Source organism: Bos indicus, chromosome 2, assembly GCF_029378745.1.
Source record: "Bos indicus isolate NIAB-ARS_2022 breed Sahiwal x Tharparkar chromosome 2, NIAB-ARS_B.indTharparkar_mat_pri_1.0, whole genome shotgun sequence".
Lineage (NCBI taxonomy): Eukaryota > Metazoa > Chordata > Mammalia > Artiodactyla > Bovidae > Bos > Bos indicus.
The window spans coordinates 133,797,316-133,820,004 of NC_091761.1; the positions used below are offsets into that span (position 1 = coordinate 133,797,316).

At 58.2% G+C, this 22,689-nt stretch overlaps 1 protein-coding gene across 2 annotated transcripts in view; it reads right to left on the reverse strand.

Moving 5' to 3' along the window:
* Window positions 1-20,573, reverse strand: part of PAX7 (paired box 7) — a 106,927-nt gene extending 86,354 nt beyond the window's left edge. The window contains exons 1-4 of one of the 2 annotated variants that reach the window (XM_070777955.1): window positions 20,377-20,573; window positions 17,594-17,829; window positions 16,901-17,030; window positions 15,089-15,217 (exon numbers count right to left, since the gene is read on the reverse strand). In XM_070777955.1, the coding sequence (XP_070634056.1) occupies window positions 15,089-15,217; window positions 16,901-17,030; window positions 17,594-17,829; window positions 20,377-20,461 (580 nt within the window). In that variant the 5' untranslated portion in view covers window positions 20,462-20,573. Of the gene's footprint in view, window positions 1-15,088; window positions 15,224-16,900; window positions 17,031-17,593; window positions 17,830-20,376 lie in introns of both variants that reach the window. The other variant, XM_070777949.1, reaches the window with a different exon arrangement.
* Window positions 20,574-22,689: the final 2,116 nt, after the last annotated feature.

The following is a 22,689-nucleotide window of genomic DNA, read 5'->3' on the forward strand; positions in this document are numbered from 1 at the left end:
GGAATAAAGTGGTAGTGCTAGCTCTGCCCCCTGGGGCACCGGTGGTGAGGGAGAGGAAGGAGGATGGTGGAGGTTGCAGGCCCTTCCTTCTCCTCCCATCCTCCGCCCCCCCTTGCACCCCGCCGCCCCCCTTCCCAACCTGACCTGCCGGCCCAGCCTTTCCGCTGCCTGCTGCCAAGGGGCCCAGTGAGCCTTGATGGGTTTACCTGGGTGTTAATCCCCCAACAATCCCCCCTGGCCTGACCCTAGAGCCAGCCTCCATTCTTGTCCTGGGTCTAATTAAGTGCCTGAAATGCCACTTCCCCTTTCAAACCAGGCTGCTTTTCTCCGAGGCGAGGCAGGTAAAGCCCAGCCTGCTGCTTTGAAGCCGAGGAGGCCGGAAGCCCAGGCAGGTGCATGAAGGGGAGGGGGGAGCACTGAGGGCCCGGGGGGAGGGGGCACCTCTGTCTGCCCCTCATCAGAGAGGACAGACGCCTGAAAAGCCCCCACCTTGGAACGCTCAACCTTTCGAGGCTCTTGAGCGCTAGCAGACCCAGGAATCCTAAGAGTTTCTCCCTCAGGGAAATGCATAGACACAGACAGTACCCATGAGTGAAGACTCAGTTCGGGGGCTCCATGGCCCCTTCTGAAGCCTCTGTAGTCCTTGGGTTAAGTTGACGTGATGTCACTTTCCTTTAAATATACGTCTGTATCTAGATGGATGGATCGATGAATACTGATATAATCTAGATATGTGTATATACCCTGAGATAGCTATACCCCCAGTCTCAACAAAGTTATCTCTAGGGAAGTAGATTCTCTCTAGAGAAGTAGAGGATTTTTTATATATTAAAAAATATATTTTTTATTTTATATACTTTTTTCTGCTTTGAAATATTATGAGTATTTTGTGGCTTTTGTAATGTATTTTAAAATTCACATGAAAAAACATGCATACCTATTTTCCAGCCCCTGATAAAACAACGTGTGATTGGCTCAGGAAACTCTCTTCTCAGCCACGTTTAGGGATCCCCTATGCCACACAAATTACTTTCAGGCCTGTTATCTCGTGTTAATCACACACTCCCTGGGTGCCAACCATCTTTTCTCTCTTTTCACTCATTCACTCCTGTTGTAATTCTCGCTGTCCACTGGCTGGGCGGGAAAACGAAGCCTCAGGGAGGTGAAGCGACTCTCTCAGGGGACACAGGGCAGGGGGCTGGGTCTGGGTCTCACTGGCTCCTTTCACGGCCCAGCAGTGTCTGCCTCAGGATGCAAGGGCTGGGGGCCCGGAGCTGAGATGAAGGTCAGTGTCCGGAGGCCATCCCTGCAGCGTGGGCAGAGCTGGGCACAGGGCAGGCAGGGGGTGCCCTCAGCCCCGTGGCTCTCGGCACGGTGCCTTGGCAGGATGCCCCTCAGTGGGGGCAGGAGACAGTAATCAAAGGTGAGGCACCCAGAGACTTAGAAGAGTGTTCCCTGCACGGCGTCTGGGCTCCCAGTCTGGAGGTCGGGTCTCTGTTCCGACTCTGTTCTCAATTTGCTGTGTGACAGGAAACAGGTCTCTTTCCCTCTCTGGGCCTGAGTTTTTCCATCTATAAACAGGGCGCTGCACTACACCAACGGCTCTCAACTGGGGTGGCCATCAGAATGACCCAAACCCCACTCCCCTCAGAAGTCGCAAATCGAGAAAGCACCAGGCGTGTAGGCTTGGCAAAAATGCCTGGGTGACACGGGCACAGCCTTCTGCCCTCCTGGCCTTCCATCTCCCCTACCCTATATTGAATCCTCCTTCCAGGACCAAGCCGAGACGGCGCTGCAACCCAGCCACACCACCAGTGTCCCAAGGAAGCACAGAGAGGGCAACCGCCTCCCCGTGGCCACACAGCAGGCTGGGCAGGGACTCCAGAGGTAGACCCCACGGTCTGGAATCCAGCCCAGCTCTGCCTGCGCTCCCAGAGAGACCTCCCAGCCAGGAGAGAAAGTTCCCTCATCAGGGCAATAGAAGAGGAGGGGGAACCATTTGTCACCGGATAAGCAATATCAGCTTATCTCTGAAGACCAATGACCACAGCCTGGGGCTTGATCCCAGGCATAAACAGAGCTCCTCCCTCCTCCCCTCCAGAATAGCCAGGACAGTGGTCCAGGCTAGTCTCCAGGACAAAGCCCCATCTCACCAGAGTTTCCTCTATCAATAATTCTGACTTCCTCCCCCACCACCTCCCAGTGCAGACATGCTCAGAGCATCAGCGCTTGGAGGATCCTCACAGACTGTGTCACCCCTGAAGCTCCTGCATGGAACCCCGAGGCTCCACGGAGCAGCGTTAGAGAACCGCTAGGCTGGCTGCGCCTTGCCATGGCTCAGACAGGACCAGGGACCAGAGGAACTGTGTCCAGTTACATGGCAGTTAGTGCTGAAGCCAGGGCCTCTCCATGGGAGGATCTGAATTCCGGCCCTAGCCAGGATACAGTGGTTACTTTCCCTTGGGGCTTTATTTTCTCTTGCTGCTAAAAGGACTCTTCCCAGACCCTCAGAAGGCCAAATCGGGGGCATCCCTCAAGACTCAAGATCCCAGTAGGTGCTCATGGGAAGCAGTGGGGGGTACCAGCTTAAGCCACAGTCTCCCCGCGCCTGAGGATGAAGGGTTCCTGAAGGATGGGGAGGCTGCTGGGGGCTGCATTGTTCAGAAGTGGCAGGAAGCACAGCGGGGTTTGTGCCCTTCAGGATTCTTGGGGGGAAAGGCATCAAAGTCCTGCAGACCCTACTAGGGAAGAAGCCCCCACGGCCTTCTTCCTTGGGCACATTTCTCCGTGCCTCAGTTTCCCCCTCTGAAATAGAACTTGAAAGCATGCATCACGTTAGAGACAAAGAATGAAACAGATGGGAAAGGGCGGTATTTCCACGCCCTTCCCCAAAGCCTTCAATTCCTGGAGATGAGATTTCCACCAGCTCATTTTACCAAAGCAACCCCCAGCAGACCAGGTTATTTCTTCCTCCTTTGGGCTCTCTCTGGCTATGACCTCTGGACCTCAGCTTTCCCATCTGTGAAATGACCTGATGGCCATTTTAGATGTACAGGCTCAACCGTCTTACCCTTTGGGATCTCAGCCTAGAGAGGAATTCCAAGCTCCCTTGAATTCACCCAGCCAGCCATGGGCTCAGCACACATGGGCATCAGGAGGGAAGAATCTGGAAACAACTGCTTCTCTCCCTGCCTCTCCATCGAGGCTGGGGCTCCCCTCTCCTAAAACCCCTCTGCTCATCCTCTGTGCCTCTGTCTCACATTAGCCTCCCGGCTGGTCTCTGCACACCTTCCCGTACACACTCTGCTCAGTCCATCTCTGCCCACCCTGGCTCCCTGCTGCCCTGGGAGTGAGGCCTAACTCCTTCACTCTGCCTTGAGGAGTCTACGCTCGGGGCTCTGGTGCGATCACCCTCAGCACAGCTGGCAGGAAGGAGGACTTCATTAACACTTGTGGAATGAAGGGATGGACAGCCCTCAAGCTCTCCCGTGTCATTTGGGTCAGAGTGTGGACCTACTCCATTTCAGAAGCGAGGAGCTGGGATTGGGGAGGGGAGGTGTTTGGGGGCCTGCTTCCTTTACTCCTGGAAGGTGCTTCCGCCATCTCCCCAGTCACTGCGTGCTGCCCACCTTCCTCCCTTACCTGCCAAAGCTGCCCTTCTCTGGGAGTGGGAGCAGGGCAGCGCTCCTCAGGAAGGGAAGTCTGTCTGCACATCTGACAAGGCTGTGGAGTTCTATTTTTACCTTCTCTGGCCTCTGTTGAATGAGGAGTGGCCCTCTGACCGCTGATTTCTTTCAGTTAAGGAAGAGCTCTATTTGTTGGCGCCCAGCTGAGTACCTGCCCTCACCCCCACACACCCCAGTCCAAATACAGTAATCGCTTGTAGATTTCTAGCCCCCATTGTTTCTGAAGCCAAAGGACAGTGGGCTGTGGGTGGAAAGAAGCCTTGGAGAAGAAGAGGTGTAAAGGATTGGAGAAAAATATCAACTCAGTCCCTCAGTCGGCTTTGTGATTTATGACATTATACTGACTCTTTCCAGAGCACTTCACAGGTGTCACCCATGGGGCCATTTTACAGATGGGGTCACTGAGGCTCTCAGGGGAACTCACTCAAAGTTACGCAGACCGTGCGGAAGTCCAGGACTTACCCTTTCTTCTCCTCCCTCCCGGCCTCTCACTCAGGCCCCTCCTCCAGGGCCTCTCCCAGGAGTGGCCTCCGCCCACCAGACGTCACTCATCACAGGCCGCAGGTGGACCCAAGCCCTTCCGTTCAGGAGGAGGAAGGCAAGGCCTGAGAGTCAGGGCCGCATTGCTAGCCAGCACTGCTTCACCCTAGACACGTCTCCCTTCTTCCGAGCCCCCTCGCAAGACAGCCAGCGACACCAGGCTCCAGCGGGACATCCCCAGCCCCGGGGGCCGCCGGGGCGGCTGACCCAGCAGAAGCCCCCCAGCCCACCGGGGCCTGGCGCGCCCCGGCCCGGGGCTCGGGCTCGCGCTGGGGTTTTGCGCGTCCTGTTTTGTTCGGCCCGGGGCCCCCCCGCCCGTCCCGGGCTCCCAGCGCGCCGGTTCTTGACTTCATCCACTAAGTCAATAGCCCGGGCGCGGGCGGGCCGCTCCCCCCGCGCCGCCCCCCGGTTTTCTTCTCGGGATAATGGGGGCTCTTTGTGGCCTAATCAGCCTCCTGAGGGGCCGGGAGGCCGGGAGCGCTTCCCCCGCGGCCGTCGGTGAAAATGAAAGCGGGATTAGGCCGGGGCCTCGGCCCACACCATAGTAAAGCGCCACCAGGCATTCGCCCCTTCAAAGCCCCTTTCGGGGGTTTGGTTACTTTATTTCTAAAGTTGTTTGTATTTCTAAAGTGGCCATTGAGGCGCGAGCGGGACGGGGCCGACCGGGTGCTGGGAGGAGGGGGCGGCCGGGGCGGGGGAGGAACTCCCGCTCCTCGCTCTCCCCCTCCTTCCTCCCCCGCTCCTCGGACCCGCGGACCGGTTTCTAAAGAGCCTTTCCCGGCCCTGCTTCCCGCCCGCCTCGCGAGGTGGGGAGGGGTCTTAGCCCACTAATCAGATCGGGAAACCGAGGCTCCGCGCTAGAAGATGCGCTCCTGGCATTCAAACCCACCGCGCAGCCAGGGGCGGAAAGGGGGATTTGTGTGATTTCGTTTTGGTTTTTTTTGGTCGGGGGGAGACGCCTAGGGCTCTCAGCTCCGAGCGCACCAGCTAAATCTCTTGCTGTCGCCTGCCTGTACAGGCCACCAAAAGGAAAGTCCAGACCCAAACACGAGGCGACCCCCTGAAGGAGGGAAACTCTGCCCCACCTATTCAAGAAAGTCCCAGGACCTCCTGTCTTAGGATTCACTCTCCACACTTCGGATAAACCCCAGAAATGGGGGCGCAGTAATTCAGAATCTTCCCCCGTCGCTGAAGATGGGAGGGGTGGCAGAGATTCTGCACGTGGACTTTCCCGGCAGCTGGAGGAGGAACAGAGAAGGGGCAGAGACGGGGGTCGGGGCAGAGACGGGGGTGGGGGCAGAGATGGGGGTGGGGGGCAGCAGAAGAAAGGAGACTAGCTGCGCCCCTTTCCCCAAGTGCAGACGCTGGGATTTCTTTATTTCGGCCGGACTTTTAGACCCTACGAAGGGTGAGTCCGCGCTCAAAAAGTCCAGACTAGGAGGAAAACTGTAAGGATGAGGGTCGCCAGAAGGGGAAGGGAGGGGGAGCTTAGTGCAGATTCTGGGGTCAGGTTCTAGTCCTGCAGCTGGACCAGCCGTGGGTCAGTTGTACCCGTGGATACAAGAGAGATCCTCAGATACAGGCTTTTTATAGGTTTTCACTGGGAACCAGAGAGTTCCAGAAGCTTCCTTAAGACCCCGAGAACGTTCGTTAAGACGCCCCCGACCCCTCCCAACGCCAAAACTGTCGCTCTAGAAAGAAAACTCTAGCGTGAATCCCATGTTCTTGTCTAGACAGCTCAGAAAATTCGGCGCGGGCTTCCAGGATCAACTTCCAGGCAACAGGAAGGTCTGGCCCCACCTCCACGCGCAAGTAGAGACAACACTGAACCCAAATCCACGGACGCCCACTCTTGCCGTCTCTCCACCTTCCCCTGCTGTCCAGAGCCCGGCGGTCTGAATTCCAGCCCCAAGCCATCACATCCTCTCCACCTGTCACCCCGGGCGACCCGAGTGGAGATGGCCCCGCGGAAGAATGGCCGCCCACTCGGCTGGAGCTCTGGTTGGTACGGGTCCCCCGGAAAGGACCCCAGAGGGGTTCAGGGGGAGTTTCCAAGCTACTTCTCAGTGCCGGCGCCCCACCCCCTTTTCAGTCCGGCCCGGGGCCTCTTTGATCTCCGGTCAGACAAAGAGCACTGGGAAGGCCGGCAGGTCCTCCTCCCGCTCGAACCCGCGGCGCGCTTGGAGGCACCGGCGGCTGCCTGCGGCTGCCCAGATGAGCTTGGAGGCTGCGTGCCAAATTCAGCCACGGCCCCCAAACACATCCTGCTGTTGTGCCCACCCGTCCACCTACCCCCCCCCCACACACACACACTTCATCCCCGCCTCTGCCAGCATCCACGAACACCCAGACATACACAGGTAACCAGGCAGGTAGGTAAACACTCACACGAACACACGCACTGAAGCGTGTCTGTTTCTCACCAACCTTTAATTTTGTGTCTCTGCCACCTGGCTCAGAACTCCACCAAGGCAGGGGGCCTTCCTGATGTGTCAGGTATCCTTGGCACTTAACACAAAGTCTGGCACATAGTAGATGCTCAATAATTTTTAATAGAATGAAGACTTGGGCCCCCTGAGAAGATGTCTTCCCCCCGCCCTCTTTTTTCTCTCCCTTTCTTTTTCTCTCTTTCCCAGGGACAAAAGAGGAGCACAGCGTTTGGGTTCAGTTCTGCACATAACAGCCTCCTAAGGACCCCTCCAACAACCAAACAGGGGTGGGATGGTGGGAGTCACTGCCTCTGTTTTGGAAAGAGGAGGAAGCAGCGACGGCCAGAGGCGAGCAGGCACTCAGCCTCACCTCTCGCCCCACCCCACCCCATCCACCATCCATTTCCTCCTCCTGGACGCCTCCTCCTGGAATCCGATGCTCCCTCAAGAATACCGGAGTCACCAGAAAACACGTGTATGTGAAGTTCTTACTGGGGTGTGGCCTCTAGCAGCCCAGAGAGAGATCCTTTATGTTCTGTCTGTAAAATACCTCCTGTGTGAACCTCTGTGAATGGCCAATTTCTCAGGGTGCTATCCGATTCTCAAAGGGGTCCAGGGTCCCCCAGAGGATGAGAATCTTTGACTTGGTGCAATTCTCTGGTTTTCTCATGAAAACAAAAAAAGACCCAGAGGGGGCTAAGAGCGTTGCTTAGGATTTCACTGCTAGTGAGTTGGGGGGTGGGGGTGGCAGAACCCTTACTCCCTTGGTACACCGTAGCGCTCCTGGCCCCTCCCAGATTCGCCCTGCTGGGTTCAGGCGGAGATGGGGAGAGCAGGCCCTCGGAGGCGGGAATCCAGCTATTAGCCGCCGGGAGCCGGTGGGTGAGAACTGAATCCAGAGCAGCGCGAAGCCGGCAGCTCGTGCAGTTCTGTAACTCACTCTGCTCACCCTCCAGTCTGCGCGTCCGAAGCTGCGAGTGGAGATGATGGCCTGGACGCCATCTCCTCTCCAAGCTGGGAATTTCGAAGGGGCGGCTGCTGAAAACCGGAAGGCGGTGCGCCTCCGTCTCCGGGCTGCGCAGCCCGGACTGGGACGTTTCTCTAGCAACGCTCCAAGGAAGGGTTCTTCGCCCCCTCTCGCTCGCGGCGAGTCCCGGAGGGGCCAGGCTTGCGGGCCGGCCTCTTTCCAGCACCCGGGTCGGCCTCCCGCCCGCCCCGCCGGCCCGACTTGCTCGCCTCTAATTAAGCGGCGGGATCTCAGCGAGCCGCCGGGCTGCGCTGTAATATGATGAACTGCCTTTGTGCCAGTGTCACCGAAAGCTCTTCTGATAAGGGCAGGCCGCGGAGGATCAAAAGGACGGCAGCGGCTCGCCCGCCTCCCGCCGCCGCCCGGCCCTGCGCGCTCGCCCTCGCAGCCCGCGCTCGCCCGCGGGCTGTCTCCGGGCCCCGCGGTCCCTCCTGATCCGCCCGGCCCAGGCCCGCCTTTTGGTGCCTAGGCGCCTCTTTGTCTTTCGTCCTGCTGCTGCGCGCCTCCCTCGCCCTGCACGAACGCTCTAAGCAAGGTTCTCTCCTCCCGTGCTGGTCTTTCTCTGAATTTTTCTCTCGCGCGCTCTCTGTTCCGACGCTTTCCACCCTTTTCCAGACTGTCTTTCGTCCCCCCGCCCTTCCGTGGCTCTGGGTCTCCCGGGTCTCTACTCATTCCTCCTTTCCTCTCGACCCGGGCTCGGGCCCAGCACACCCCGAAGCCCTGGGCGACCGCATCTTGGAAATGTCCACGGGCTGACCCGCAGCCCCAAGGAAGTTGAACCAATTCATCCCCAGCCCCTGGCAACCCGTGCTCACTCAGTTGCCCAAGAGAGCAGCCCAAGGCGCCCTGGAATGCCCTCGGGGCCTCTGGGGAGCAAGACTTGGGGTGTACGCAACTTCCCCTCATAGCTCCCTCGCTGCTGTGGTCAGAGACGCCTCACCGCTCCCCGGGGGCTGAAGATTCAAGTGCAGCCCCCACCCCTGGCGCCCCCTTCCCTACACCCCTTCCTTTGGCCCCCACCTCCCCTTTGCCCTCGACCCCTTCTCTTCCTCTTGCAGGCCCCTCCCCTTGGCTAGCTCCTAGTCCCCCCTGCGCGCTCTCCGGACTGCCCCCCTGCCTCGCCTCTCCCTTCCCCCCACTTTGTTTGAAGTTCTGGAGAGATCCATCTACTAATGGGGAAGTTTCCCCCTTAGGTCACCGTTCTGCCTTGATTCGATTTGGGAAGGCGCGTTCCCTCCCTCCCCCTACCCGACCCCAGCCGGGGCCAATCGCTCCGGAGCGGGTCAGAAAGCGCTGACCCCATTTCCACCTTTCCTCTTTCAGCCAGAGCTGGGGGAAGGGGGGGGGTGGTGGTGGTGGAAAGAAGCAGAAAGGCCCGCGACAGCAAAAACTGAGAAGGGAGGGGGGATTGTCCCAACCTTCCAATCCCTCTTACCCCCAACCCCAACTGGGTTTCCTAATTACCTCCTTAGTCTGGAGTGGGAGAGGAACTATTTTTATGGAATTTCTGGAATGTGCCCCTCTTAGTCATGGCCTTCGAGGCCCCAAAGTCCCTGGAGAACGTCCCCTTTGGGGTGTCTCTTCTATGTCCCTCTTTATAGCAGGAAGGCTTCCCCTCACCAGGGACCGTCTATGTGGTGTGAGCTCTCTCTGGCTTTGGACTCTGCTTGTCCCAGGGCCAGAGCCCGGGACCCTGTGCATTTCATGTTTATGTCCTTAGTCCCCATAAGGAATGAAGCTTCATCAACTTTGCTGATGATGGTAAATAGAAACGCCAAATAGGCAATCTCATTTGCTCAGTGCTCTCTCCCTATATAAAAGTATGTATGTTTGTAAATAATATTATTTATATAAAATGTAGTGTGTGACAACTATCATTTTCAGAAAGAAGTCCTTTAAAAAAAAAAAAAAAGCCCAAATAATCACCTTACTGCTTTAAGGCTACTGTTATATGTGCTTTTAAATCCTTCCATGTAAATTCCACTGAAAAATTTGGAAAGCTGTGAAAGGGGAGGGGGCCGCGGGGGTGGGAGGGGGGAGGTTAATCCGGGTTTAACGCTGCGATGCCGTCTTAGGACCAGGGTTAGCCTGATTGCGTTATCTCTTCCCAACATTTGAGACGCCCATATTTCACCCAGCCAAATAGCTCGGAGAACAGCGCAGATGGCCGCCGTGGTCGCGCCTCAGGAAAATGTGTTATTAATATCTAAATAACTTCCCAATACTGTCTGGTAAATCTCCTCTCCACCATTCCAAATGATGAATTCGTTTGAAGTCTTCCCCCAGCCTCATCTTTTCAATGTCTCTCTCTTCTCTCTTCTTCTTAGCCAGGCTTATTTCAAACTGGTAAATATCTAATTCCTTTAACGGCTGTGCCGTGCACACCAAGTCTTTTAGGTACAAACGCCTGGAAACAGCCGGTGCGTGGCGGTGCGCGCCCGGGGGTGAACAGAAAACCCGCGTGCCCTCGCAGCGGGGGATCCCAACCTGCTCCGAAACGCGTTCAGAGACGGGGGGCCGCGCGGGAGCCTCAGTCTGGGAGCCGAGCCCCTTCCTTGGCGCGCCCGGGGGACCTTCTCCTGGTTCCCTGCGGAGTCCCGAAGGCCTCCCTCCTCCGCAGCGCGCGGCTCTCGGCGGCTAGCGTCTCCGAGACCCCACCCGCAGCCCTCCGAAGGCGTCCCTCGCTCTCTGGGGCGGGTAATTACCCTCCGCTCGCCTGTTCTCGCTTGTTTCAAGTTTGTTTTCTAAATGTCTTCTATTAGATTATGTTCGTTCATTCCCCCTCCAACCTTATCTCCTTCTGTCTCTTCTCTCTTTGCCCGTCACACTCGATTTAGGCACGAGTTTATCTGGCAAACAGTTGGCCGACTCTGTTTGTTTACCGTGGGTTCCGGGGCTGCGAGCGCGCGCGCCAGGGTTCGCCTTTGTAATAGCTATCTCGCTGTTGTTCTTCGTTAGTCCCAGCTCCCTCCGCCCCTCTCTCGTCTTCGGTTGGGGGGAGTAGAGCAAAGACAGGGGGAGTCTTGTCATCCCAGTGTGGGTTCGCCCCTCGCCCGGGGCCCCCTCCGCCGGGGTAGATCCCCCCTCGCCCCGCGCGCCCCCTCTCCGCTCCCCCCATCCCCCCAGCGCCCCGGCGCGGCACAGCCCTCGCCCCCTCCCTCTCCCCCTCCGGTCTCACTGAATATCCACCGCCGAGCGCTGCCTAAAGCCGGGGAATTGCCTGACACCCTCCCATCTTCCTCCGAGCCCCCATTATGCGAAGCTGATCCCACTCTGAACAGCCTCAAATCCCGCCTGGACTCTGTTTGATTAGATTGCCAACCCGGGGTAATCCTTTGATTTGGTGGAGTGTCAATTACCTTTCTCTAAACACACATTTACAGAGGAGGGAACTTGTTGGTTTAAATCAATGCAGATTGTTTCTTGATAAATGGACTCTCTTCGACCCCTCCCTCGCTCGCTCTTCCAAGGGCCCCTCTCCCTGGGGGCCCCTCCCTCCCCTTTCCCCTTCTCGCTTATCCAGTAAACAATGCCCCTTCCAGGTGTGAAGACGAAAAAACGGTGTGGGCTGAGGGGAGCCCTGCCCCCCTCCCGCTATTCATTCGCTCCCCCGGAGCCTAATTAAATTTGGCAGGTCCTTGTACACACAATCAAAACAGCTTCCTCCGGTGTAGCAAACGACCGAAAACCGCATTAGCAGCTATCGCTGCTGCCAAATTAAATTGTTTCCCACCTCCTTTTACAAGTGTCTAAAACCGAGACTTCGGGCTCTCCCCTCCTTCCCCGTCCTTCTCCGTCATTTCTCACTCCACACCTGTAAGTCTGCTGCTTTAAAAATGAATTAAGGAAGAACGCAAAGAAATACAAATCTGCCTCTCACACACACCCTTGGCCCCCCACTTCAGATGTCAACAGATTCTCAGATGGACTTCGCCCCCTCTCCGCAGGAGAATGCACACTCTTCTTTTTAATCTTGTGACTTTTCCCCCTTATTTCACATTAATTGTGACCCAGCTGGGCTTTCCACCCTAGAGACCAACCGCGTGGTCTGATCTGGTCAGTTTCAGCCTAAACTTGTCAGATGCAAGAGGCCTCCTACTGATTAGTACTGTGGTCATTCTTGTTGTAAATAATGTCTTCACACCCACCCCCTCGGCTCTCACAGGAGGACGGTTTGACTCTGCAAACCCCTATCAAATTTCCCACCAGCATCTCCCTGGACTCAGGTTGGGAAAATCTTTTTCTTTCCCTGTCCCTCCTCAAATCCTTTTCCAGGCGGTCCCTGCCTGGGTCTGCCCTGATTCTCCTCGAAGGGGTGAGGAGGAGAGAGGCCAAGTGGCTGAGGGCAAGGAACCTTTCCAGGTGTGTTGAGTGTGGCCGGAGCCCCTATCCACAGTGGTCTGAGAATTCTCACAACCAACAATCCTAATAACTCAGTCTTAACAAGGATAAGAGCAAAAAAAAAAAAAAAAATATGAACAGCCTCATGAATATCAGCCCAAGGGGAGCAGGAGTGAGCTGTTCAGAGATGAAAGTGCACAGAAATAAAAGCTCAATTTAATCTGCTTTAAAACCCTTCAACTTAACGTTTGTGCTTCAAACTCTGAGAGTGAGGACTGATTGCGGATAAATAGTTTCTTACCATGCCTGGAAGCTATTACACCCCTCTCCAACACAGTTTCCTATTCAGCAGTCCCAGTTTTCATTACCAGCTCTAATAAGTCTTAACATTATTAAATGCCAAGCGGACGATAGGAAAAAACGGACTCAGGGAGGGATCTCTCTTTAGTGCTTAAAGAGGAGAGCTCTTAAACCCCTTCTTGGGCGACTCCCCGCCATGAGAGGGGCAACCCCCGGAGAAAGCATTTGTCAAGAGCAAGAAGCCAAAACAAAGTTTGTGGGTGTGCACCCCTCCCCCTGCTCTGCCCAAGGGGATCTCTGCCTCTCCCCACCTGGCCCACTTGGGTGGAGGTTGGGAGGTCTTTTCACCTTTAACTTGGCCATGAAACTGACACCTGGGGCCTGGGAGAGAGATGAGAGTTTCCAACTGGGTGGTTCAGCAGGATGCCAGTCCCTGGCCAAGGTACTCGAATCCAGAGCTGATAGACACCCTTTGTCCACAGATGGAAAGACAGCTCCGTCTTCCCCACTCTCACATCATCCATTCCGCCCGTCTGCGATCGCACCACACATCCACGCAGAATCCCACGATTCCATTCCAAAGTCCGGTGGGCAGACAGCCACCCTGAGACACAGGCACTTTCACAGCCATCCAGCTCCCAGCCACCGCGCGCCGCACGCCCACTGTCGCTCCAAAACCACACAGCCTGCTGGATGCCAGGCCCACCACTTTCGTTTCATTTCCGCAACTCCACTCCTAGACTCCCAGAGCTCTAGGACTCTGCAACTGCCAGCCTCCTCCTGAAACCCTCGGGGACCTGGAGCTTTCCGGTTCCATTCAGGGAAAACCTCTGTCCAGCGAAACTGCTTGTCCGCTGGTTCTGTAAGCCAGGTCAGCACTAGAACCCCTGGATTCCTTTGAGCCAAAGGCATCGTCAGAGCGGACTTGCTACCCTCTTCCTTCCTTTCTCTTCGGTTTCAGGAGAAATGTATCTGTTGTGCTTCCTCACAGACTGAACTGGACATTCCCCTGCTGCACACACACATATACACCTAAAAGTCTCTCCGAACAAAACCGTGCCTCCTCTTTCCTCCCAGGGTACCTCTCAGAAGATCCATCTGCAGTGCTGTATTTGGCCAGGAAAGATTATTCGAGTTCTCTGTCCCCTCCCAGCCCCCCACAAAGGAAGTCCAACTAAGTCCCTTTTTATTCCAAACTGAAACATGGAGTGGGTCCCCACGCAGGGGTCCCGGGCTGCCTCCTCCCAGCCAGGGGCTGCTTGGCAGGCAGCGCCCGCCCCCGCCCCTCCGCAGACCCCAGGCCCTCCGCAGGCCCGGCACAGCGGGGTGCCGGGCACAGCCCGCTCCCTTTCTTTCCTGCCCTTTTGTCCCGGTGGGACTGGGCTCTACTAGGGGCCCTGAATGTCAATAGCCCGCCCCTTCCCCAGCCCCAGCCTGCTCTCACACTGGGCTGCCCCTGCTCCCCCCTCCCCTCTTAGACCAGGCCTGTGGGGGCTGGGCCTCGCTGGGACTTGTCTTTGGAAGCGGGGCTTTGTCTGTGAAGTTCATCTTCAAGGTTGGGAGAGACTACTGAAAACCAGAGGGAGACCCCGGTAGAAGTTCCAGGGAGGCGAGGAGAGGACAACCTCAGTAACCCCTTGGAAGGAAACTCAAACAGAACTGTGCGCTTGAACAAGTTTCGGGGTTCAAGACACTCCTCCCCCACTTTTTCCAAAGCCACTTTTTTTTTTTTAGAGGTTATTTAGAGGTTTGCCTGCTGCCTCCCTGCGTTGTGTGTCTGGGGGTTTAGCTTCTTTCCCCGGTCCATCTTTGTGACTTTGGGTCTTACGTTTTTCTTTCTTTTTCCACGCCCTCCCTACCCCCACCGCCACCCCCGAAGCACACTGACCAAGTCTCAAAGAGACCTAGGGAGGCAGTGGTGATGGGGAACGACTTTCCTTTCCCCTGAAAATAACCCGTCAGTAAACAAAAGCACACCCCCTTTCCTGGGCGTGCAGGCGCTTGAAAGAGAAATGCCGTCCCTAGCTCACCTCCAAAATACAGCCCCGCTAAAAGCGGGGAGAGGGCGTGGTGGAGCCCGAAACTCTCCCTCCCACGGGGACCCCCCGCCCCGACCCCGGGCATCTGGGAACCTGGCCTCCACCCCTGGGCCCACCGGCGCGTGCCCGAGAGGAAAGCGCCTTAAAAATGTACGCTTCTGCCTCCGCGCTGTCTGTGCGGCCCTGGCGTCGCGGGTCGGAGAGTGAGGCGGCGGCCCACGCGGCCCGCGCTAATTTTTATTGATTGCAGCGGTCAGTCAACTGTCAGGCGGGGTTTCAAGGGACCATTTAAAGAGCGTGTGCGGGTCTGGTTAACAAATTCATTTAGGGAGCCGCGGGCCGGCTCCTCCTTCTTCGCCCCCCGCCCCTTTGCCCAAGTTTCCTATAAATAATAGATCGACACCGGGACAACCAGCCAAAACGCCGGCCCCGGAGGACGCACGGCCCGGAGCCCTCGGCTGGAGGGGGCGCGTCAGGGTGCGAGGTTCGCGGCCCCCGGAGCCCCCACGTGCTGCCGGGGTCCCCGGGGACGGCTGGACCCCGCTCTGCCGCGCAACGGCGTCGCGGGAGCCGCTGCCGGGCGCACCGAGGGGGCGCTCCCCGCACACCCCGACAGGCTCTCGTTCCGCCCGCCGGTCCGGTGGGACGGCGCCGCCACTGGCCCGCACGCTGGCGCACGAGGAGCCCCGCGGGCTCGGGCGTTCCCGGCCCCGGGCGGCCCCCTACCTTTGTCGCCCAGGATGCCGTCGATGCTGTGCTTGGCTTTCTTCTCGCCGTCCTCCTCCTTCTTGTCCGCTTCGTCCTCCTCCTCCTTCTTCCCGAACTTGATTCTGAGCACTCGGCTAATCGAACTCACTAAACCTCAGAAATTCAAAGGCAAAAGAGCGGGTATAAGTCGTTGGGGCCGCGGAGGCCGGCCGCCTGGGGCGCTGGGAGAAGTCAGGAAGCGCGTTTCCCCCCTAAACACACTCAGGGGACTCACACACACCCCAGCCCTGTCGCAGGTAAACACCTACACTTATTGGGAGGCACAGGTACGGTCACCCACATGGAGACTCACCGGGCCGGGCCCCCCAAGGCTGCGACAGAGGCCCCCCCTAAGTGCCACCCTGCCCTGCCTGTGCACGCCTGGACTTTGCACTATCACATACCCTCAGTCAGTCGGTCAGTGAGAGTCGCTCAGGCATGTCTGACCCTGTGCGATCCCGTGGACTCCACGGAAGTCTCCAGTACAGGATACTGGAGTGGGGAGCCTTGCCCTTCTCCAGGGGATCTTCCCAACCCAGGGAGAACCACGCTCTCCCGCATGGCAGGTGGATTCTTTACCAGCTGAGCCACCAGGAAAGCCTGAGAACACTGGAGTGGGTAGCCTACCTTCCCCTAGACACACTCATACCCACCCTCCAGGACCTCCCTGGAGCCCTTCCAGCTCGCTCGCTGCTCCCCACACTCAGATGTGCATCCCAGTGGTATGCCTGAAAGCTCAGGTACACACACACACACACCCCTGAATGCTCAGGTACACACACACACACACACCTCTGAATGCTCAGGTACACACACACACACCCCTGAATGCTCAGGTACACACACACAGCACCCTGAATGCTCAGGTACACACACACACACCCCTGAATGCTCAGGTACACACACACACCCCTGAATGCTCAGGTACACACACACACACACACCCCTGAATGCTCAGGTACACACACACACCCCCCTGAATGCTCAGGTACACACACACAGCACCCTGAATGCTCAGGTACACACACACACACACCCCTGAATGCTCAGGTACACACACACACACACCCCTGAATGCTCAGGTACACAGACACACACACACACCCCTGAATGCTCAGGTACACACACACACACCCCCCCCTGAATGCTCAGGTACACACACACACACACACCCCTGAATGCTCAGGTACACACACACACCCCTGAATGCTCAGGTACACACACACAACACCCCTGAATGCTCAGGTACACACACATATACCCCTGGGGGCACCTTCCCACCCACAGGCAGCAAAATCCAGGGCCTCCACACTTGGGACCCACTGGTGGCTGGGGTCAGCAATAGCACAGAAATGGTGACTCGGAGAAAGAAGTCCAGGGAGCTTGTGACCGACCCTTCTAGGATGGACTCAGCCCTGTAGGCCACTCTCTGCGAAGGCGCCAAGGGAATGTCCCTTGTTATCCAACTTCATAACTTTCTGCTCAACTCCTTCCTCCCCCCTCCCGTCCTTCCTCCCTTCCTTCCTTCTGCTCCTCTCTCCTTTCCTAACTTCTTTTCCTCCCTTCTTCCCTGCTCCCATCTTCCTTTCGGTTTTAACTCCCTCCTGTGCCCTGCCTCCTTTGCGCTCTGGCTCTTTTTCTCCCAGCTGTTCTCCAAGTTCCCTGGCTTCCATCACCTCCTCTGCCCCTCAGTGCCAGCCTCACACGGCCGAGCCCTGGCCCTGGTGACTTGGAGAAAGAACACACAGGGTGGGGACTGGGTGCGCTCTGCGGGCTCAGCTGCCTTCTCACCTGAGGGCACGGTGCTGCGGTCGCAGTGCCCGTCCTTCAGCAGTCGGTCTCGGATCTCCCAGCTAAACATGCCCGGGTTTTCCCTCTTGTACTCCTCGATCTTTTTCTCCACGTCCGGAGTCGCCACCTGCTTCAGAGGTGGAGGTGGGAGAGTCGGAGTGGAAAGATGGGGTGGGGGGAGGGAGACACTTTTAATATCAACCTCCCAGGAGCCCCAGGGCCAGGCTGACGGCTCTGGTCACCATGCCTCCATTCTGAGATTGGCTTCATCCTTTCCAGAAACCTGTTCCTGGCTCCCAGGAAGGCTGCTGGGGTTGGGGAATGTAGAATAGGATAGGTAATAAACTAGAAACCTAATTAGGACCCCCTTCTCCGCCGCCACTATTCCAGGCAAGACTGAAGGAAGATTTCCCTCATTTGGGATGGCAACGGGGTTCTGGGCAGATGTAGGGACAACACAGGAATGACTCACTGGCCTTTTGGGAAATCTGGACCCCCAGTTATCCCCATCTTTGAGAAATTCAAATAATGGAGGAGGTCTGGGCGTGGGGACCTTCTTCCACTGTACTGCCCATAGGTAGCATGTAGACTGACTCCCTACTGCTACGGGATGGCACAGGGGAGAGCCGGGCTCCAGCCAGGACCCCCAGCCACGGGAAGGCTGGCTGTCAGCTCTGCGGCAAAGACACTCACTCTGGGCTTGCTGCCGCCGATAGCCCCAGGCCGGATGGACCCGGTCTCCTGGTAGCGGCAGAGGATCTTGGAGACGCAGCCGTGGGAGACCCGCAGCTGGCGAGAGATGACGCAGGGCCGGATGCCATGGTGGGCCATCTCCACGATCTTGTGGCGGATGTGGTTAGGCAGGGGTCGCCCGTTGATGAAGACCCCACCCAGCTGATTAACCCGGCCTTGGCCAAGCGGGGTGGACACTGGAGAGGGAAGGGGGAGATGAGGAAAAAGAGAGACATGGGGTGAGGATGGGGATACTGAGTACCGCCCTTTGGACTTCAGTTTTGTTTGAGCTCCAAGACCCCTGCAAACAGATCTCCGTCCCCCACATTTGGAGCTGCGGCAGTTCAGATGTCCGGGGGAAAGCTGCCATGAAGCCAAGGGAAGGCCCAGCAGGGATGGGGAGAGTGGTCAGGGCTGGCTGCCAGAGTCCTCCCAGATGCCGCGAGTCCCCAGTCCTGCCACACTACGTACGGAAGATGAGGATACACCTGGGGGATCTGTGTCTGAGAAGGGGAGGGAGAGACGCAGAGGGGACAGCCTAGAGACCGGTGGAGCCTGGGTACTCGAACTGATGGCTCTCTGGACTGGCAGCTTGGGCGGAGGGTCTGCTTGCCTTCTAGAGACGCTGATAACCGGTGAGATGGGGCCCATCTGGTCGGTTCCATGCTCTAAGTGGTCAAGTCTGATCCATTTGATATTGGCCCTGGAAAGGCTGGTTGATTACTAGTATTTACAGCTCTGGCTTGTGCAGCAGAACTGTCCTACCCATAACTGGATGGTCGAGGCACAGCAGAGGGACCGGCCACAGAAAGCTGTTGGCTGCTGCCCCCGGGGGCTCCTGGCTGCCCCTCGAGGGACTCCCCTTCCTTCCAACCTCTCTCGAAGTTCAGATTTCGTTTGGGGATGATTTGGGGGTGATCTGCTCCACTGTCAGCAAGCTCCTAAATCAAATACTCATTCGGCCTCAGACACCCGTGAACTGTCCCTGCAGCTTCGAAGAGGCCGGTGCACAGATGGGCCAGAGTCCCTTCTGGGAACCAGGAAGACAGAAGCCCTTCGCCGTGTGAGCCGGGGAGGGGAGCACGCGGAGGAAGCTTTAATGCAGAGTCCACACAATTTCTTCCCAGAAGGTTGGGGGTGGGGGGGACACCCGGTGCACTAATCCAGCCTCGATCCCCCCAATTTGGGGACTCGGCGGCTGCGGAGATCTGGTAGATTAGAACGATTTCACAGCCCTGGGAGTGGAGGGAGCTGACAGTGTAATTGCAAGGAAGGAGGCGAGCAGAGGCTCGGTAGCTGAGCTGTTCCTACCGCCTCCTCCCCTCGCTCTGCCGTCCCCCCCCCCCACACCCCCGCCCCATGGAAAAGTGGGTGCCTGAAGCCACCCTCGGATTTAATCAGAAATCGTGCGTCGCCAAGTCAGAGTCACTCGGTCTCCGTGGTGGGATATGCCATTAGCGCTGGAGAGCTCTCGAGCGCCCAACTTTATATTCAAGAGCCTCTTTAGCGACCGGCACTCGGCTCTCCTCAGTATTCTCCGTCATGTTGGGCAAATATTGTCCTAATCCGCTGCGCGGCCGCGGCCGCCTGTTTTACTTGCGTTCGCTACAAGAGAGCGCTGCGACAAATCCCCGGGCCGGCGCGCTCTCCCGCCTGCGTGGCTGCTCGCGCGCACTTGATCACGGAGCCGCTCTCATCGCCGCGGTCTAATTCCCGGGCCCGCGCCGTCTAGCTGCCGGAGGGACACCCCCCTCCCCGGATCGCAGGCTGCCTGCCCGTCCTTCCCCTCCTTGCCTTGTTTCCCCTCCTCGCGCACAAGTGGCTCATACAATCATAAGAAGAGTAATTAAAAAATAAAAGTCGCACCTATCTCTAACCACGTCTGACATCCTGGGCTACCTACCCCCAGAAGCCAAGGGATCCCTCAGTTGACAGGTCGAAGGCCTAATATTAGTTTAAAAAGAAAACAAAACAAGAACGCAGGAAAGGGTCTTGGTGCGCTCCAGCCCTTGCTGGAGCCAAGAACCGGTTCACCCCGGCCAGTCCCTTCGGCTCATCCCCGGTGCTGGATGTTTAGGGAGGAGACCTTAGAAAACTAACACTCTCCCCTTGTCTGGGCATTTCCATGCCCTCTCGCCGTCTTGAGGTCTCTCCCGAGGGATTTCTAGAGTTCGGAAGCCCGAGTGGAAAGTTTCCGGGGGGCGGAAACCGTTACTGTTTATTATTTCACATTAGTTTGTTTCCAGGCTCGAAGGCGAGGTCCTAGTTAAGAGATATAAAACATCACACACTCTTGGTATTTCGAAATAAAAGGGATTGTTAAACCATCCCAGGGTGAAAAGAACAATTCAAAACAAGAGTAGAAAGCCCCGTAGCTGGCAGGACACAGGGGAGCCGAGAAAGTATTAGGTGGAAAGTATCTGAAAATAGTGGAATGAGTTGAGATCCACTAGGACTTGAAATTGACTAGGAGTCGAGATCGACTCGGAGTTCAGCCCGGCGGGGAAAGGCCGCAACCCAGGACCCGTGACGCTGGGGCCGCTGGTCGGTGAAACCCACGCGGAGACGGACGAGTGTGGGTCCCCAGAAACTTCCTGGGTCGGGCGCCGGGACTCGGACTCAAAAGCGAAGGGAACCCCCCGGCTGCTCCCTTGCTGGCGCCGCCGCCACCCCGCGAAGATTGCCACCTCCCCGAGGACTCGGAGGCCCCGGCGGAGGAGGGAGGCCACCCCGGGCGCTCTTACCTTCCAGGGGAAACCCCGTGCGAGGGTAGTTCTGCCCGGGAGCCGGCCGCACCATCCTGGGTACCGTGCCGGGGAGCGCCGCCATTCTTCGCGCACGCCGGCGGCGGGTCCCGAGTCGGCGAAAACCGCTTTCCGTCCGCTCCCCTTCCCCCTGCCGCGATCTCTTTCTTTCCTCTTCTTCTTCTTCGTCTTTTTTTTTTTTTTTAAACCTCCTCCCCCTCCCCTCGGCAAACACTCCCCACCCCCCACCCCCGGCAGCAGCCGCTCGCGTCCAGAAGCTGGGGAGGGCGGGGTGGGGGTGAGGTTGGGGGGCGGAGGTCGGGAGGCTGGGGAAAGAGGGGAGGTGGCGACGAGGAAGTTCAAACAAACAAACACAGCCACCCCGAGGCCTCCTCTGCCCGCCCCGCTCGGCCAGAAGTTGTGCGGGCGGATGCGCGGGGCAGCAGCGGGGCCCGCGGCCTGGACGCCGAACGAGGCTGGCGGGGGTGGCGGGGGGGATCGGGGCCGGAGTCCGGGCCCCCAGCCTCGGACTGGCGAGGGCCGCGCTCCCGCGCTGCGGGCCAAAGTTTCTGAGCCGAGCGGCTGCGGACTGGATTCCTGTTTCCGTATTTATTTATATATTTATCTTCTCGCTCCCCCGCCCTCTCCTCTCCTGCTCTTCTCCACGCCTTCTTTCTCCGACCACACTCGCTCCTCGCGGACACGCCAGCTTTCACACTCCCGCCCCCCTCCCGGAAGATCTGGGGAGGGAAGAAGGAACCTCTTGGGTTGCGGGGGCCGAAGCAGGGGCGACAAGGGGGTGGCGGGGTCGGGGGGAGGCGAGGGGAGAGCGATCCGCCGGGTAAGTTGCGCAGAAGTGCTGGTTGTAGCGCGCGCGGGAGGCGGCGGCGGCGGCGAATGGGACGTGATGGATTCGGACTTTTCTTTTATTCATGAGGAGGGCAGGGGGCCAGGGCGGAAGGCAGCCGAGGACCAATAACGAGAAGAAATCTACGAATTTATTTTTTTTTTCCCCTCTGTTTTTTAATCCTCGACTCACCTCGCTTTGGGGGGAGCGTCTGAACCGCGCGTTAAAACAGAGGGAGCAAAGGGTGGGGGCGTGGTGGGGGCTGGGGGGTGCGAGGGAGAAGGGGAGGGGGCCCTCCAGTCCCGGTGTCTTCCCCTGACGGACGGGCCGGGTCGGCCGAGCCCACAGTCCCGCGGTCGCCCACAGCCCGGCTCTGCAGTCCGGCTGCATGGGAATGCCTGCCTCCCGTCGGTGGTTGCCTCGAATTCTCGCCTCAGCTCTAGCCTCCCAGAGTCGGAGCCCAGCTGGATCTCACGTCTTCTCCCTGGTCTCACTCACACATTCTGACATTTCTGCCATTGGGGTCCACCTGGAATAGGCCTAGGTGACCTGGGGGTGGGGGTATGACTTTGTCAAACTGCCTCTGAGCCCCGGTGTCCTGTTCTTGCCCGGCCTCCTGCAGCTCTGGGAAGCCCAGAAGGATGGCGGGGTCTGGGGCTTGGAAAGCCCTATGCTCAGTGTTAGGGACCCACCCCCTTCTCCCCTCCCCTCCCGGCCCCCCAGCCCTCACCCATCTCCAGCCAGGATTAAACTCCTGCCCCTGTTCAGGCCACACCCAGAAGCCCTCTCCAGCAGGTACTTCGCTGCCTTGTGGCGACCCGCAAGGAGGTGCCCAGGATCTGGGGGTCCAAAGGGCTGGGACGTGGGGAGGAGGGTACCCCCCGAGAACCCCAGCCCCGAGGTCCTCTGCTGGTGGGGAGGAGGGAGCCCCATTTAATCACTGAGTGTGGGAGAGAGGTCCTGCTGTTCTGCGCTCTCCCCACCTTCCCCAGGGCCGGAGTGACCGGACCCTTCTGCCAGGGGGATGCCGAGTCCTGGGGGCGAAACGCCCTCCCAGCGGGGCAGGACGCCACGACTGCGGGTCTTTTGTCTCCCCCGAGAAAGAGTGTCTCCGGCCCAGCGCTGGAGGCCAGATACAATAAAATAAACCCAGCCCCCAAACTCGCCCCCACCCCTAGCCTGCCCCCTGCCCGCCCTCTCCCCTTGCTGGGGTCAGCCCCCTCCGGGCCTGGCCTGGGAGCCTCCTCAGGCTGGCCCCGTGCGCCCCCTCCCCTCCCCCTTGCCTCACCTGTGACCTTTGCCCCTCTAAGCCTGTGACAGTCTCCTTCCTCTCCCCTCTATTCCAGGACTGGGGGCTCCTCCGGCCGGAGGTGGGGGTGGGTGGGTGGGGGAGACCCTCTAGAAATGGGGGCCTGCTGAAAAGCTGTTACACTCATGCCCCCCTCGGGGCCCCAGAATTGAGGGGG